Source organism: Phalacrocorax aristotelis, chromosome 19 (genome assembly GCF_949628215.1).
Source record: "Phalacrocorax aristotelis chromosome 19, bGulAri2.1, whole genome shotgun sequence".
Classification (NCBI taxonomy): domain Eukaryota; kingdom Metazoa; phylum Chordata; class Aves; order Suliformes; family Phalacrocoracidae; genus Phalacrocorax; species Phalacrocorax aristotelis.
In genome coordinates, this window is record NC_134294.1 from 6,227,809 (window position 1) to 6,245,192 (window position 17,384).

At 39.4% G+C, this 17,384-nt stretch overlaps 1 protein-coding gene across 2 annotated transcripts; it reads right to left on the minus strand.

Moving 5' to 3' along the window:
• Window positions 1-259: 259 nt before the first annotated feature.
• On the minus strand, window positions 260-17,384 carry SDF4 (stromal cell derived factor 4). Of its 2 annotated transcripts, none has more exons than XM_075113983.1 (7): window positions 17,058-17,384; window positions 15,829-16,196; window positions 9,004-9,140; window positions 8,405-8,518; window positions 4,594-4,752; window positions 3,314-3,489; window positions 260-1,725 (listed from the first exon to the last, which is right to left on the minus strand). In XM_075113983.1, exons 2-7 carry the CDS (start codon window positions 16,134-16,136, stop codon window positions 1,549-1,551), a joined length of 1,071 nt encoding a protein of 356 aa, XP_074970084.1. In that variant the 5' UTR covers window positions 16,137-16,196; window positions 17,058-17,384; the 3' UTR covers window positions 260-1,548. The 2 variants fall into 2 exon arrangements, with proteins under 2 accessions (XP_074970084.1, XP_074970086.1); XM_075113985.1 differs by having other exon boundaries at window positions 16,722-17,363.

The window sequence follows — 17,384 nt, forward strand, 5'->3', positions numbered from 1 at the left end:
TGTTTACATGTATAATTTTGTGTTAGTCCAACGTGCAGGTCAGTGCATATTTATGAAGCCTTAGTTAAAACAACAGCCAAGCAAAACCTAGACCTTTTGCCAATCAATCTAAACCAGCCATACCTATGATATCGGTATCATAGATATCACATCATCTATGATATGGATATCATATCCCTCTCAGAGTTCTTTCAAAACCATATTTTGTCTGTCCTAAGAGTTTCAGTTCTTCCCACTCATTAACAAGCCTAAAAACATCAACGTTTCCAAAGCATGGAGAAAAATATTTAATGAAAAAAGATATATGTATAGAAAAAGACTTTGATACAAGCCATTTAACAAAAACACACCAAAAAAAAAAAAAAGGAGAGGGGGAATACTGAAACAGAAAAAGACGGCAATACTTATATTTACATTATATTAAGAGAATAAATTTAATCAAATATAACATCTCACTTGGATTTTTCAGGTAACCCTTCAGAAAGAGGGGGTTTTACAGTAAGATGGAACTAGACTAAAAATAAATTTTCTATTTTAGACAGTAGTGGATATGACCCTTCTGTTGTAAGATGCTTTCAGAGATTACCCAAAACCAGACTGATTAAAAAGCTTCCCAAGCACTGACTGTACGCTGCTCTGGCAAAAGCGGTTCAAAAGCAAAGCCGGGATTTCTCCCAACTTCACTGTTCATGAGTTCAACAGCATTATTAATTTGCAGAGAGGCAAGTAATTATACTAGTTTTAACAATGAATTTTAGTTAAGTAGTAATCATACACTTAGGTGAATCCCATTGCTCTGTGTCACATCTTTAAGTCCACAAAGAAACCGCCCCCATTGTTTCATTTTAGAACAAAATTTGATTTTTTAAGATGTAAGCAATCTCAAGTCTCTCACATTCCCACTGCAGCTGCAAACACAAAACCTGTCACACTAACCAGTTTTCTTTTTAGAGTAGGTGCAGAAGAGTTTCTCTAACATTTAAAATATGTTCTTCCTCACAGCTCCTAAAGATAGTCTAGTGACAGAGGGGGAACTTGTATTAAATTCTCAACAACACGAGTAGGTTGAGATGTACTGAGAACAATACCAGAAGATTAGCCTATCAGTCTCTGTACGGATATTCTCACGAGGTCAGAACACATCTATGTGAACCACAGTCCCCTTTACAGAAGCCAACATCTTTCAGTGTTATTTGTCATTTCCATGGATCAGCAGCTATGAGGGCAACAAGAGGAGTTAAATATTTAAGAAGCCTCCACCAAATATCATTAGCCAAAAGCAGCTGAAACTTCAGCTGGATTAACTGTACAAACGAGGGTGAACTGACGTAGTCCAGTACCTGCCGCATTACTTATGGGCCAAAGGCAACTGAGCTGTAGATCTTATGTATGGACGGAAGGTTTTTTTAAGTCTAGGACAACACACTGTAGGCATATAACACAGATAGCAGCAAAATAACTTTCTGTCTGTTTTGGGGTTGGATTTTTTTTTCCTTTTTTTTTTTTAAAGCAAGAAAGTGCTTCAGAGCTCTGGAAAAGTGAGCAGGATCAGAACTCCTCATGGACATTACGTGCATAGTCCATAAGCTTGCTGCCTGTGAAGTATTCACTGTACTTCAGGATCTCCTCCAGCTCTAAGTGATGGTTTTGATTTTCATCTGCTACTGCTATCATCTGCTTCGCTTCATTTAGGGCATTGTATTCGTTCATCGGATCCATATATTCCTAAAACAAGTAAGAAAAAAAAAATTTAAATCACTGAGCACACGTCTCCACATATCAGGATTATGAACCTAAGCTTCGGCAATCAGGGGACCAACATCAGCCATCCCAAAGTGAACATAAGTCATGGAAAAAGGCGTTAGCACATCTTTAACAGGCTTACATCTATCTAACTAGCTATATTTCCATTCACTGCTTCCTTGGCTGTTCTAACAGAAATCCAGATTTTCTCAACTTATGCCAGTGTCTACAATAAAAATATTTCTGACATTTTGGTTGCAAGCTAAACTCATCAAATCTGGTGTTTTTGTGAAGAAATATCAATTCAGAATTAAAAAGTAGCACACTATCAACCTGTATGACCTAAATTTTCTTGTTCCTGGAGATCTTTTTAGAGCATGTTCCATTTAGAACTTTCTTGTTCCATTTTAAATCACCAGGCAGCCATTACAGAGGTCAGAAGTCTCAGAAACAAAGCATTTTGCTCCTTCATCTAATTTGAAATAGATTAAAATTTCTCAAACAGTGCACATTGGTTCATGACATAAGACTCAAGATTATAATCAATTTCTTCCCAGAAGATACGATAAATATGCACATGCATCTATGTGCGTACACACGTACAAAGACTTCACAGATAAAGCAGCTACTTTTAAAAGAAAATTCAGAGCGAAAAGGCTGTTAACATTGTCTGTGGCACAATCTAACTGTTTAACCGTACTACCACTATCATTCACATTTGCATACTGTGATCGTTAGGAACGAACATTCATCCTGTCTCAGGGAGAAGGCTAACATTTAGAGGTTCTCTTTTCATACTGCCTATGCTGCACTTCGAATTCTGCTAGTCAAAGTACGTTCTTGCATCCAAAAAGGAAAAAAAAGTCAGAAATGAGCCACGAGCCTCTTCCACTGGCCACAAAACTGTCACAACTATAGGGTGCAAAATAGTTCATGTTGTTCGGTGGACCCTTCTGCAGACAGAATTATTAGAAGAATGCCTTTCTTCCGCAAACCAAAGTCCAAAAAGGCCACAAACTAGAACCCACGCTTGAAAAACATAATTGTTTGGGGTTGGTTTTTGTTTTTTAAAAAAAGAAAAATACTCCAAAAGTCAAGAGATCACTACTACTTGCTACTGGGGCCCCAGGGTTTGTTGGTCGTTGGGGTTTTTTGGTTTATTTTTGGTGTTTTTTTTTTTTTAAATTAATATATAGGTTACCAGTTACTCCTCCTGCAACTGAAAGTATGACTCATTGTCCCATTAACCAATGCACCTAATTATGTCTGTGACTTGCTTTCATGCACTCCACATCCATACAGGCGTCTATGAGACGAAAAACCCTAAAAGCATACCTATGAGTAACAATTATGCTAGGAAAACTCCCCCTCCTCTGTAACAAAACGTTATCTGCAAGCAGTATAGAACAATACTATAACTCCAAGTTTTGTAGATACACACACACCCCCCGTACTGCTAATTCAAATATTTTTGGGCTTCATATTCTGTAAAGCAGTTTCAATACTGTATTTAAAAAAACAACTACTGGTTTTAAAAACAACAGAACTTAACTATTTGAGGAAGACTTACCTCCAGCTCTTCCATTGTGACAATACCATCATGGTTAGCATCAATGACCTCCTCAAATTCCTTCCTTCTGTCTTTTACCCAGTCATCATCAATATCTTGAGCTTGCTGGTTTTCCACAGTACCAACAGGTAATGAAATGAACTCTGAAAGGGTAAGTTTCTTATCCCCGTCTTGATCTACAACAGAAGTACATAGTAACTGAAAAGGATTTGCTTAATGCCCATTAAAAATGAGAAATTCTTTCATGTGAGAGATGTCATCGGTACAGTCTGCCTGGTTTCAGCAGTCCACCATCCTGACCCTAGCAGAGAAGAACAGTTACCATTTATATCTTTGGTTAGCTGAAAACTGTCTGTATTATGGTACACAGTGAAGGCTAAAAACCATACAATCATCAATATACTAAATAAAAAGAATTTTACTGCTCCTGACACACGTACCAGGTGGCAAGCTGGGCTTTTATTTTTTTAATTGTTATTTTTTTCAACAATCTACTGCAACAGAAATCCTCTTACAGCTGTACTGACTCTCCCCTTCAGGTAAATTAACCCTCATAAAAAACCGTGTACTGGAGTTGTTCTGTCTGCGTGTCACACACTCAAGTATCACTGGAAACTTTTCATATTTTTTAAGCTAATAACTAGTAAGGTCATAGTTCTCTCTTTTTTTAACACAGGTATTCTAGCAGTTTTAAATATGCATCACTATTGACTCAATAGAAAAAAACACATGTATGCCAATACTTATCAATTTTTAAATATATATATAATTTTCTTAGAAACCTCAACCATTTATTTCCACTTTCATGACTGCATGTCACGATTCTTACATGGTTGCTGTACTGGGAAAGTACAAAGCAACTAATGCTGCCCTCACAGAGCATTCACATCAATATTTCATGTCTTACTATTCATCAAACCTTTTCTACTATTGCTACAGTGACCCTACAACTCAGCAGCACTTGCGGGAAGTAGCGTCAGCTGATTTTCTTTGTATGAAGTACTCAGAATATCTTTCTAACATTTAACGTTGTGCTGTTCTTTAACAGCCAGAGACTAAATTTAGCCTTGAGAGATGCCCAGACAACTCCACAGAGATGCCAGCGTTTGTGCTAACAGTTTGGTTTTCTTACTCATCACATTAGAAGAGGTGTGGAACAGAGCAAACAAGATGTGCCAAAATTTCAGATTGACCCATGATGGTGCAATGACCTAACGAAATCTACCCAATAATGTCTGCAAGTAAACAACTCCCAAGAAACGTGCTTTAAAACGGCATACCCAAATCTCGGATGATTTCTTTCACCATGAACTTCAGCATTCCCCTACTGTGCTCTGGGTGAAGGAAGGACAAGAATTCTTCTTCATTCAACAACAGATCAGGAGGTGGGTTGTCAGCTTGGTACCACCGATCCTTCAGGTTATCTAAAACTTCCTGTGCTAGAAATTTAAGAAAAAGATTTAAGATAGCAGTTTAAATCTAAGTTCTAAGTTCCTAAGATATACCTTCCCCGTCACTCAGTTGTTTAAACAAGGATGACCAATGAACCAGTTATTTTACAGTTCAGCTCCCAGGGAAAGCAGGTGCTGAGGGGAAACAAAGTGCAATTAGTTTTGTCTAGTTTGTGCTGAAACTCTAGGAAAGATCCTTTAACCAAAGAACTGAACGGAAATTAGGACATAAAAATAAAGATTTAGCTACACCTGTACCAAAACCTCAATGTATGAGGTTAAAACTACTGTCCTACCAGTATCATTAGCTGGTTCTGGTAGGAGGCATGAATAATCCAACTTTGTTCAGTACTTGCTTTCATTTCTTATTTTCATATTTTGAAGCCCACTACCAACAGAAATCCTTCACCTGCCTGAATACCAGGAGTGCCTTTCTTCTGAACGAATCGTTGTTTTGTACTCAAACCAGTCTTGCACAGGGAACTAGGCAAAACACGTCTCAAATTCAAAACACTTCAGATTCACTAGCTCCATGTACTGCAACTGTGACACTACACTCCTAGTTACTACCTACAAGAAAGGAAGTGTCAACCAATTCTCTTCCTACCCAAATAATAACCATAGAACAATAAACCCTTTAACATGTACCGTGTTTTCTTCTAAGGCCAAACAACACGACTACCATTAAATCTAGAAAGATGCTTCTAATCTGTGAAGCACCACTGTACTAGCACTTTGGCTAGTAGCACTACACAGGTTTACTCTGCAGCACTTGTGAAACCTATCGCAGGTAAGAAAATATTCCTTGCCACCACAGAGGTTCAATGCATGGCCACGGGGACATATTTGATTACTCCAATGTTACAATGCTCAACTTTTCTTATTTCAACTTGGCATTTCTTAACACAACATTATCTAAACCAAAACCAGTTGTACTATCGTTTTGAACTTTTTTTGGCATGTTCAAGCTCACAGGATTTGAGGTAACGAAACATACAGTGATCTACCACAAAGTGATGATCTAATTATGCGTACTGCACAACAATCTTAGGAAGTGCAGTGTTTTCTCCAGCCACGCTGCAATCCCAGATAGCACCCTCACCCTCCACAAAACTATATACATGAATTAAGCTTCAGAATTGCTTTAAAGAGATTATAAAAAAGAAAAATCAAAGCCTAGTTTTTACTGCCATCAACAATACGTTTCAATGGACAGCTGTTCTTTACAGAGCATTTAACTGAAAAGGCAGTATAAGCAAAGCCATAAAGCAGAGGACTAGGAAAGCTATGAAGAGACTTCTGCCCTGCCTCCGTTCCTCCCTTCTTCTTTTACCTTGTCAAAGGCTCAGAATTTAAAAGAATTGCCTACCCAGACAGAATTTATATCCTTAGACTCAGATACATCATCCAGTATTTCAGCCTAAAAATGTGATTTTTTGGAACTACGAGAGATTTAAGAGGGCAGCTCTACAAAAGAAAGTCCGGAAACATCAAGAACAGATGCTAAGCTGAGCACCAAGAAATCCACTTCATTTTCAGTTACTTAAGGATATAAGTACTTATTACTCCCTTTAGCTACCTTGTCTATTCTGTGTCAGAAAGGATTCTGACTTCAGACCTAAACCCTGCATGTTTTAGTTATCACTAGAATTTAAAGGGAAAATATTTTTGCTGCAAGGAGCAAATGCAAGTTGAAGTACGCGTGTATGAACAAATACACTGTCACCAAAATCACTTTACATTTCCACTTATTTCATTTCGTCTTACCCCATGTAGACAAGCACTTCTTAAGTGAATTTCTCCTAAACTGAGAGACATAATTTGTACGTGAGTTTCCGCTAAAACGACACATCTGATTTGAAGAAACCACCGTGCAACATACAACGTGAATATTATGTACACGTAGTGGTCCTGAACATAACCAAACAGGAAAAATATACCTGTATAGAGTATTCTTTTTCTGGTGTAGGCATTTTCTAAATGACACACTGGAAAAAGAACACTGACTGTGGCACACTCTGCTATCTGCAAAATACACTAACACACACAGATCTGAAGCATTTGCTTTTTACAAGTTTTAAAAACACTCTGAAAGACTACAGTCTTCACACACACTTCTTTTTAATTTAATAAACTGTCTTAAATACCCTGCATGCTTTTGGCTGCTGAGTTACAAGAGGGGAAAACAACAAACCCTAACGGTTTATACTTTTGAACTGCTAGTTGCAGTTAGGAGTTGAGCCTTCAGTGAATATTTTTTGTGAAAAGTAAAGGAATTCTTCAGAGTCATAAAATGAACCTTAGGGCAAGTTTGTAAATGGCAAGTTTTACTTATATCAAGGACACAAGTAAACACAGAATAATCAAATCACTTGCTTACGGTTTTCCAGTGTAGCCAACCCCGAATGTTAGAAGTCACAATCTCCCTTCGCCTACCTTTCTTACTCAGTCTTAAATGAAACTCAACTGTCAGTCATCAGTTGAAACTGTCGTTATCTGCATAAATTAGTGTCCCTAGTTTTGGCCTGGCATCCAAACTGTAGTGTGCTTCTGCGCAAGACTGAGAATATGCCTTAAGATCCACACATTCAGTTATTTTTTTATTATACAGACCGAGAAAGAGTACTTTTTCACTGCACTAGAGCATGAAAATAAGATTTGCCTATCAGGCTCAGGAAGCGGTAGATAGCTAAATTGATTTTCCCAAACAAGGCCTGTTACCTAGGTAGAAAAATGATTATGTACACACTTCCCTTATTCAGCAAATCTTTTATCTGATGAGCATTCCTGTAAACTGTAGTTAACCACACTGCCAGAGAAGACACTGCACAGGTGTTTTCCCTGCCATAAAATTCAAAGGGCCATTTGCATTTTAGTTGCTTTTTGATAAATGGAAAATATAACATAACCCACTTTTAAATGACTAATTCCTGCAAGGAAAGGCTACGGCTTGGTGTTTTACTTAGCAGCAAATTTATACACTTGTAGATGGGGAAGAGCAGGGAGATTACTCTGTTAAGAGTTGCCATGTTTATACCAAGCCAGATTCAAATGAAAGTTTCAAAAGCAATAAGGAAGAAATGATCAATCTCGCTAACCTAAAGAATCAATCTCTTTCTACAGAGAGCTTAGATGAAACATGAAACAACTGTCAGGCAACCTTCTGCTATGAACTTCTAGTACACTTTGCAGTGCCTAAGCATGTGCCTATTTAAACACACTGCTGTTTGCTAGGACATATATCCCTCTTCAGTTTTAGAACAGGAACATGTGTAGCAGCTCCCTTGCATTTGGAGCCACAGGGGACCTGGTTCCCGCGTTAATAATACGGTGGTTCATAAACGACAACTCTGACACATTTTAGCAGACTGTTAAACATAAGTAACTGAAAACTATTCAAACAGGAGAAACAAATAAACAACCAAGATTTTTCAGTGTCAAATATTTACATCAGGAGTGGTGGGAAGGATTTCTCTGAGTTGGAAAGAAATGTAGTATTTCTGTCTTATGACTTACACATTCTACATTTGTGTAGAAGCAGAACAGCAACTAAAACATTCATCTGATATTAAGAAGTTTTGCCATTCAGGTTTTAAGAAAATAAAAGAAAAACCAACACACACCAATGGTCTGCACTTACTTTCTTCATCTATTTTCAGCTCTTCATTGTTTCTGATCTTCTCTGCAATCTCTTTTTCATTAAAGCCCTTACTTGCCAAAAATTTAATCTTATATTCATCCCAGGACACATGGCCTGTAAGAAAGAGACATATCTCAGACATGACACAGTATGCTTAAATGACAAACTTCTGGTCTCATTTCTTAAAACTGTGTGCTAAAATCTTTTGGTTCAGCACTATAACCATCACAATAAGCTTACGACCGGCAATAGGAAAACTATCACCTGATTCGCTTTTATGTTTCTTTAGACCAGACAGGCCTTGTGAAAATAACCTATTTATGTCACCGTCCTCAGCCCAATCCTGGCAGAGCCACTTAACTTGTTACGATTTCCTATGACCGCAAGCAAAGTAACACAGCAGTCAACACAGAACTACAGTGCTGACTGAAGCTCGTTACCTCTCGGCTCTGCTGTCTTCTGCATGGACCCAAACTATTGTGATTACATGCGGTCCAAAGGAGCTTGGATTTTGTCACATCTGAAGAGCAGCCAGAAGGTTTGGCTACTAGCAACTGACTTAAGATGTCATCAGGAGGTGGAGTAATCGTCCATCTTACCATCACCATCAGGGTCTACAGCTCGGAAGTGCATTTTATTCTCTTCCACAGCTTCCTGGAAATGTTCGTCTGTCTTTTCCATGATCCAGCGCTGCATCTCTTTCGCACCTATCTTTTTATCATTATTTATATCCACCCTACAGATGAATAGTAAACAAGATATAGATTTTGCAATGGGGGTGGTGCGTGTGCACGTGCTATATTTTTAGATTCTAAATTAATTACTTTATTCAACAATAACAAACATAGGTTGCTACAGAAAAAACTATGTTTATAACCCTCTCTGAGAAGTTGTACATTATTTGAACTACAGAGTAAACAAGTTAGCCATTTATTTCATAATTAAAGTAACTACAACGTCTAGTTACCACTCAGTGAAAAACATTCAGCCATACTTCACTTTGCTGTAAGTTAACTCATTTCAATATTATGATTTTGAGTAAATTTTTAAAGTAGAGGAAAACCACAAATACATCACTCATGGCATATTAGCTCATTTCATATTGGTTTAGAATTGTCAGCTGCCAGCTGCTGCAGACTTTCACTACTCTGAAAAATTTCATCTCTAACATTTTCTCAAACCATTAACTCCCCCTCAATTTATCTTTCTAAGTCCATTTTACCTTGATCTTCCAAGATCTCTGAAGTTTACTGATGAGCTGCCTCCCTTTGTCTGCCTAGATCACATCACAACTGTCGTCACCATTAAAAACAATGAAAATATAACGTGAATAACCTTGGTGCGAGAACTTTCAAACTATTTAATACTTGGACTGTAGTGCTTGTTAAGTGGAAAAACCCAAAGAAACCAAGGTGACTGTATTATACCTTGATCTCTGGTAACATATAACAGCTGATAGGTTTGAATTCTTAACACGTTTAAAAGCCTGCACATACATTTGTCCCCCATTAGGCTTCTGAGTTATCAGGCTCGCTTTGCTTTGTCAAAGGACGTGCTTGTACTCAGCGTCATTGAGCTATTAAGCTACAGAACTGAACTTTTCCTACCTGACTGAAACGATCAGTAAACATCCAATCGGACAATCCGTTCTTCTGCTTAGTGTACTACCAATACTGCTTTCCTGTGTTAAGACACACTGCCACACCCCCAATTCCATTAATGTTTATTCATTAAAAAGAATATAAAAGTTACAGTTGAACAAATACAGAAACAATAACATGCCACTTTAAAGGTATTTTGAGCATATCATTAAGTGTTTACTCAAAAAAAAGATATAACAATACTTAGAACTGAAAAGACATCACTAACATTTAGGAGGCAAGATTCTATTTAAAGCACACCAAAACCACTCTTGTTCAATTAAAAAAAAAGCAAGCACAACAAAAAGCCCCAGCTTGCCTCTGGCTTTTTTATCTGTTTATATCACTGTCTTGACAGTACTGAAGTGTTATCATTGAAACTCAAGTTATTAAATATGTGATTTGCCGTTAAATGTCAACTAAATGTTAAAAACTTAAGCCAAATAACAACCCTAGCACCTAATCTTCTATAACACTTAGTTGTATTAATAAATGCAGTATTAGTGGTTTTAAATATTGTGTCACATCTTTCACATATTCATGCACAGGCTCAGCATTAGCAGCTTTTCAGTATCAATAGCAAGCCCAGTAAAATGGCCGTGTTCCACTCACACCACCTGGCACTTACCAGGTGAACAAATGTGGGTTTTGATATGGAATAGGTACTATCAGGAATGAGAAGGGAAAACAAAGCATTTTCCCCGTAACATTTAACATTATAGTTTCCTTAGATCAACGGTACCAAACTTACTACTTCCAAGCTGTACTTTCCATCCAAATCACACTGTAAGTAGGGAGAAAAGGAACAAAAATACCATTTATTGCTCTTCTAGCTCATGAAAGTGCACCTTTGTTCTGCTACCACAGTTCACAAGAAGTCTCCAATGACTCAAATTTTCATGAGCTAGCATCCACTGTACAAGGCGAGCAGAAATCCCTTCAGTGTCCATAAACAGCACTTCTGCTTTTGAGAGGAATATTTACAGCTGTATGAAATATAAGATATGGTCCTGCTGTGAGGTTACCATCTAAGGTGATAAAAACAGAAGACTGTCCATGCTTTCTTAGACAAGTAGCTCATTCAGAATGGACTACTGACAACACAGCCACCGATAATGACAAGCTGAGATAATTACATGTTGCCCAAAAGCCTAATACTGGTAATGCATGGAAAACTGATTTTATAACATGGTGGTGATGGGCAATCAGTTTCCTGAGGCAGACAGGCCTGAACACTCGAAAGATGTTAGTAAAGAGTAGTACATTCTAATGCACTCCTTAAATTGCCAAAGAACAAGTGCTTGCAAGAAAGAATTTAAGTGCAAGAAAACAAGATGAATCCAAGCAAGAATATCATCGCAGATTACAACTTTACTCCCACCTTCCTTTGCAATCTGTGTATAGAAATCTTGTACCAATTTCTCAAACTGCATGATATACCAGCTCAAAAAAAAAAAAAAGTAGAAAAAAGCAATCAAGATTTTTTTGATAAGAAGCATAGTTTTCTGCTAGAGTGTGTTATCTCAGATTTGTAGGAATAGGTATATGATGTACCACCTTCCTGAACTGACAGCAAAAAAAGGTTTTGTAACTACTGTTAGCATAAATTTGAATTAAAAAACAGACTACAGAGAGCAACTTGCCTTATTGCTTACTTGTTTCATTCCAAAGAAAATTATAGATAAGCCACAGCCCAAACAGCAGTTGATGCAATGCGGTAAATACCATTAACACATTTCAGTAATGGGCAGCATCAGATGTAACAGCTCCTTATAATGTCTAAGTTCAAGGTTAATATTTCATTGACTATGCAAACTATATTTCAATATCCATTCACATCCTAGATGTTAACACTACACCTTTGAGTAAGAAACAAGAAACTATAGTGCTTTGTAGGATGACTGTAAATTTTTCCTTAACAAAAAGCCTATAGTAATGGCTGCATTAATATAGATGTCAAGCCTGGAAGAACACGTTTTAAACACGTCAGCCCAGTTACTCAACCACAAGACATTAAAAACCAGATTTTTGCGGCCACCTTTCAAAAGGTCCACATCTGAAAGTATTATCAATAAACATTTGCCACTCAGGCTTTCAGGTTCCTAAATGACAACACTGCAATGCTGCCCAAGGTATTGGGGGGGAGCACTAAGGCAGTATTCTCACCTAAAGGCCTAAAGATAACTATTTCCTTGCACACCTAATGCATATCACTTTAGGGTTGGTTTCTGTTTTATGCAAATAATGAAAAGCAGATCCAGAAAATAGTTTTTTAACAACAGAAACTGAAGCAAAGCTCTACTTTACATGGTAGGAGGTAAGCAAAATTTATTATATTGATATTTAGATGTACAGGCTAGGAAACACACAAATCAGGGTGCACACGCTACTTAAAACCTTCTAGGGGGACACAGCATAAATAGTTTTTTAACTGAGTAATACAAATCTGTAATTGTCCTGGTTCCAGCTGGGATAGAGTTAATTTTCCTCCTAGCAGCTGGTGTAGAGCTGTGCTTTGGATTTAGCACGAGAACGATGTGATAACACACCAGATGTTTTAGCTCTTGCTAAGCGGTGCTTAAACTAAGTCAAGGACTTTTCAGCTTCCCATGCTCCACCAGCGAGGAGGTGCACAAGAAGGTGGGAGGGGGCACAGCCAGGACAACTGGCCCAAACTGGCCAAAGGGCTATTCCATGCCATGCGATGTCATACTCAGTATATAAACTGGGAGGAGTCGGCCGGGGGGCAGCGATCGCTGCTCAGGGGTGGGCTGGGCATTGGTCAGTGGGTGGTGAGCACTTGCATCGCTTGTTTTTCCTGGGTTTTGGGTTTTTTGTATTGTTTTCCTTTTCATTACATCATCCCTGTGTGCAGTCTGAACATAAACAGTCGCAGCTGCAAAGTCTAAGAGAGGTACCCTTACAAGCACTGTGGGATGCAGAACAAGTTCTGCTTTAGGAAAGGGTAAGTTCATGACTTTTAAAAAACAAGGGAAAGAAAACAAACCAAAAAACCTCTGTACATGGTCGTAGTTAACCGAAGGTGCATTTAAGGCTGTGACCTGATGAACGACCACCAAGGTGAGGCACTCAGCTAACAGAAAGATTGTGATTTTTAAATCACAACTAGGGCTGCCGCTAAGTAGCTGAAAACATCAGCAAAATGCAAGTGCTAGAAGGATACCCAACTTTCAAACTCAGAGACAACTCCGTCACCACAAAAGCACCCTGACAGAAAGCCACACAAGTTACATTCTCCTGTACTTGAATTTATCGCTTTTGTTCAGTAGGTGTAATTTCATTTACAAGATAACTGACCCTTAGAAGCAAGGCTCACCAAACTACATTCTAGTACCCAAAGACATTGATTTAGCAAAATCAGTGTCACCATAACTATACTTGACTCTTTTCAATATCGTTCCTCCTTCCCTCATATCAATACCCACCTACACAAGCTGAACTACACCATACAGCGAAAGAATAGCAAATCTATAGATTCCAGGCTAATTTAAACTATTGAAATGGAGTCTACAGCAAATGGGGATTTTTGCAATTATGACAAGTACAGAAAGGAAGGATGTCAAGTAAGTCCCTCTCACAGATTTCCTTGACCTGACGGTACCCGAACACTTACGGTTGGCAGGGAATGAAGACTAAAAAGATGCAACCCACGAGGTTCTGCACCATGCCCTTGCTTCACAAAGCAAAGTGGAAGTACTGGTTAATGTGTAAAAAACCACTTCTGTAGACCAGTAAGGCTTGTCCTCCCAGTAAAGGGTGTCTTTAGAAACTGAAATACAGAATTACGAAATGCCACTCGTTCTTTCAGTCACATATAGGTTGTTTGCCTAGAAAAACACAGTGTGGGGAGCTTTTCTTGCACATTTCCACTTTATTTTCAGTAATCATATGAGACAATAATTTATGCTTTGAATTGACTACTTTGTATCATACTGGCACGCCACAGAATCTCAGCTTTCATTAACTAAAAACACACTGTGTGTTTTCTTTATGCCTTCAAAGAAAGTATTTCCAAAGCATCTGGAAGCCCATGACTTACTAATTTTTTAACAGACGCTCATAGTATTTCTCTTTTCACTCAGCCTTTAAGAGTATTTAAGAGTATATCTAGGAAGCATCTGAACTCCTCAGAATGCTCTTCTACATTTCTAATCTGATCATCTGACAGAATGTAATTTTAAGTATCTGAGTGAAGCTGACCTTGAACCCAATTGCTTTAAGTGTCCTAAAACAATCTCTTTCATAACAAACAGCAAGAAACCAAGGGAGTCTGCAATTTGTGAATGACAATTTGCTAACCACCAGTTCGATGTTTCCAATAAACATATAGCAACAAAGAAAATGAAACCTTCTGAGCAGAATCTTAATATTTGTATATATCCTACCAAGGAAATGAGTGGTCTGAACAGCAGACATAGTAATAAAGGATTCTACTCCAAATGAAAAAGGCACTCTGGTTTGCCTATTTGCTTTAGCTACCTTTACTCAGAGACACCCCACCCCCAAAAAAATCCAATGTTATTATTGATATTTTTTCTCCTGTTAATTAAAAGTTTGCAGAAAAATAAGCTTTGTTAAGCCTTCCCATTTTATCTCGTCTATGTGCAGCCCCACACTATCATCAGCATTAAGAGCACCAATATAATTTAAGCTCTTCTAATAAAATTAATCCTCCATTGCAAAAATGCAGATAAAGCCAATTCTGCCACCTCGTGTCTAAAAGTATGCACTGATTGATTTCCATTTCCATTTTGTTTGTTGACCTCCAAATATCTGACAGTTTATTAGCTGACACAAACCTTGTCTAGCATGAGAAGTGCTTTATAAAAGGAGAAATGCTTTAGTGTGTAAAAGTAATGTTAACATTTTAACACTAAGAGCTAGGTGAAGCTTTCAAAAAGGCTACAAAAAAACAGTTAGTCTTTCTATTCTTATGTTTCATTCTCTTTTCTTCTTCTAAATTTGGAGGAACTAAATGCTTTGTTAACAACACTGCTAACTTAATGAAGAAAGCTTTCACATCAATTTCTGAACTCTTGGTATGTGCAGTTAGGCATAATTGGTTTAACCTTCATGTATTTCATTTGAAACACTCAAACCTTAGACAGCACCTGCTAGGAAGTTTTCTGAACAGAAAGCAACTGTTAGTTTGTTTACCACAATCTTACCCCATTGTTTTCTGTCCCTTTTCTTCCCTTCTGCCTTTACTATTGTCTTTTCAGTGTTTTTCTTCTAAAGTGATTTGCAGAAGTCAAAACAGAGACAAAACCAAGATCCGTATGGAGTATAAGACCAAACAACAAATAAGAACGTAGATTGCCAATTGAAACCAAGCTTACAGCAAAGTAATAGATCACGCTACTACTACTAGAACAAAACTGGAACAAAATCCCACCCTGCCAAGGAAGGGCATCCAGCCCTTCCTTACCAATTCCTTGCTCTAAAATACAAGTGTGATGGATTATTCATTGAGCCAGGAACCAGGGAAAAGTAATATTGATTTTCATACCTTGAGAAGTTATGTAGGTTTTTTCACATAGGAACAGTATGTTTTGTCATAAATTTTACTAGACCACAGCACCAATCCCGTGCTCTTGACACATGCATTCTCAGGAGCGAGAATAGTTTATACCGGTATGTTAATACCTTAATAACATGAATACAGTGCTTATAATATTTTAAATATTACAGAAAAATTTGCAAATTTTACTCTGAAGATCAGAGAAAGAGGCTGCAGTGTTCTTGGCAATGTACATAACTTACTTTGAAAAGATAACCATGAGCTTCTTCCTATTTTTCCTAGGTTCTGAATCTTCCTCAAACTCTTCCATCTCTTTTCCTAGAAAAACTTCTTGATGAAATTCTTTGTTAAGATGTCCATCCATCTCCATTTTAACCCCATTCAAGTGATCTGGGGGCAAGATCTCATTCTCGTCTTTACTGTCAGCTGGCTTTTCTTTGAGGGCCGAATTATTTGCAGGCCTTGCATAAACATCCATTAGAAGAAACACAAACAGAAGGGACAGATACAGAGATCCCAAACTGCAGAGGAAGGCCTGTCTTGACATCATTTTTTTTCCTTTTTATTCAAAATATCAGCTGATGAAATTACTGTGAATGGATTAAATGATCTAAAACAAAAAAACACATGCAAATCAAACTCCAGAACATTATGGCACTAAAATAACATCTAAAATTCAGAAGAATCTAAACACACACACAAGTATTTGCTATGAAAGAATAAAAAAGCCTGTTGAATTATAAATACACAACAAGAGATTAATCTGCTTTGGTTTTCAGTACCTAACCTCTGCCACAGGACTTCGATAACACCCTTCAAGTGGCCTCATTCTGCTCTGAAAACTGTTTCCAGGTGTTATGGCATGAGCTGAGCTGACAACCGAAACCCAAGCATTTACTGAGAAGCCCGGGCAGCGCAGGAAGCGCTCAGTGTGCGAACGTGCAGCCCAAGCGCAGCTGTGGCCCTGTCCCCACCGCTAGCGCTGTACTCCCCAGCCCGCTGCCGAACAGCCACGGCAGCACAACGCTTCACCAGAGATCCCAACGGACCACGTCTCTGGGAAGGCTGAAAGACGTAAAGGTCTTTCTGGAAATAGATGACTGAGGGAAATATGTTTACAAATGCCATCGCTTACCGCGGAGCTGGGAACACACAGGAAACAGGGGCGGACCTGTCACGACCTGCTTGTTGCTGCGTGAAAAACCGCCGCCACAGAGAGTTCGCACACCGCAGGGACGGGGGAAAAAAAGGACTCCGGCCCAACAGACGGAGCGCCGGGAGCACAGCTTCCACAGCCCCGCGGGGCTCCGCCGAGCCTCGGGCAGGGAGCGCCCGCGGCGGGAGTCACGGGCCGAGCGGACAAGGCTAACCCTGCGCCGGAGCGGGGGAGCCCGGCCGGGCCGGCCCTGCCCGCCTGCGAGGGAGGTGGCGGTCCCGACCCCGCTCCAGGGAAGGCCCCACAGGCACTCACCGAGAGCTGCGGGGCGCCCGCGGTGCCCCTTCCCCGCAGGAGCGGGACGCGGCCTCCGAGAAGCGTGACAGGCCGCAGGGAGGGGAGGCCGGCCCCGGCGCCCCTCGTCCCGCTCCCCGCGGCAGCTCCTCACGGAAGGACGTCAGCCGGCGTGGAGGACCCCAGGCCCCGCAGGCACCGGGGAAGGGAGGAAACCGAGCGGCGCCAGTATTGCGTAGGAGCTGCCGTCAAAACGCAGGGCGTGCGTCAGGGGCGGGGAGCGGCCATCTTGGAGTAGGGCACCAGAGCGCCCTCTTCCGCGTGCGGCGGCCATTTTCCCTCACAGCG

Excerpts from the sequence above, each read along its gene's own strand:
- SDF4 (XM_075113983.1), bottom strand. The coding sequence starts at position 16,136 with ATGATGTCAAGACAGGCCTTCCTCTGCAGTTTGGGATCTCTGTATCTG. Across the intron at positions 9,141-15,828 it reads CTCATGGTTATCTTTTCAAA|GGTGGATATAAATAATGATA; the intron begins GTAAGTTATGTA and ends ATTCATCTGTAG. Across the intron at positions 3,490-4,593 it reads AGAAATCATCCGAGATTTGG|ATCAAGACGGGGATAAGAAA; the intron begins GTATGCCGTTTT and ends CTTCTGTTGTAG.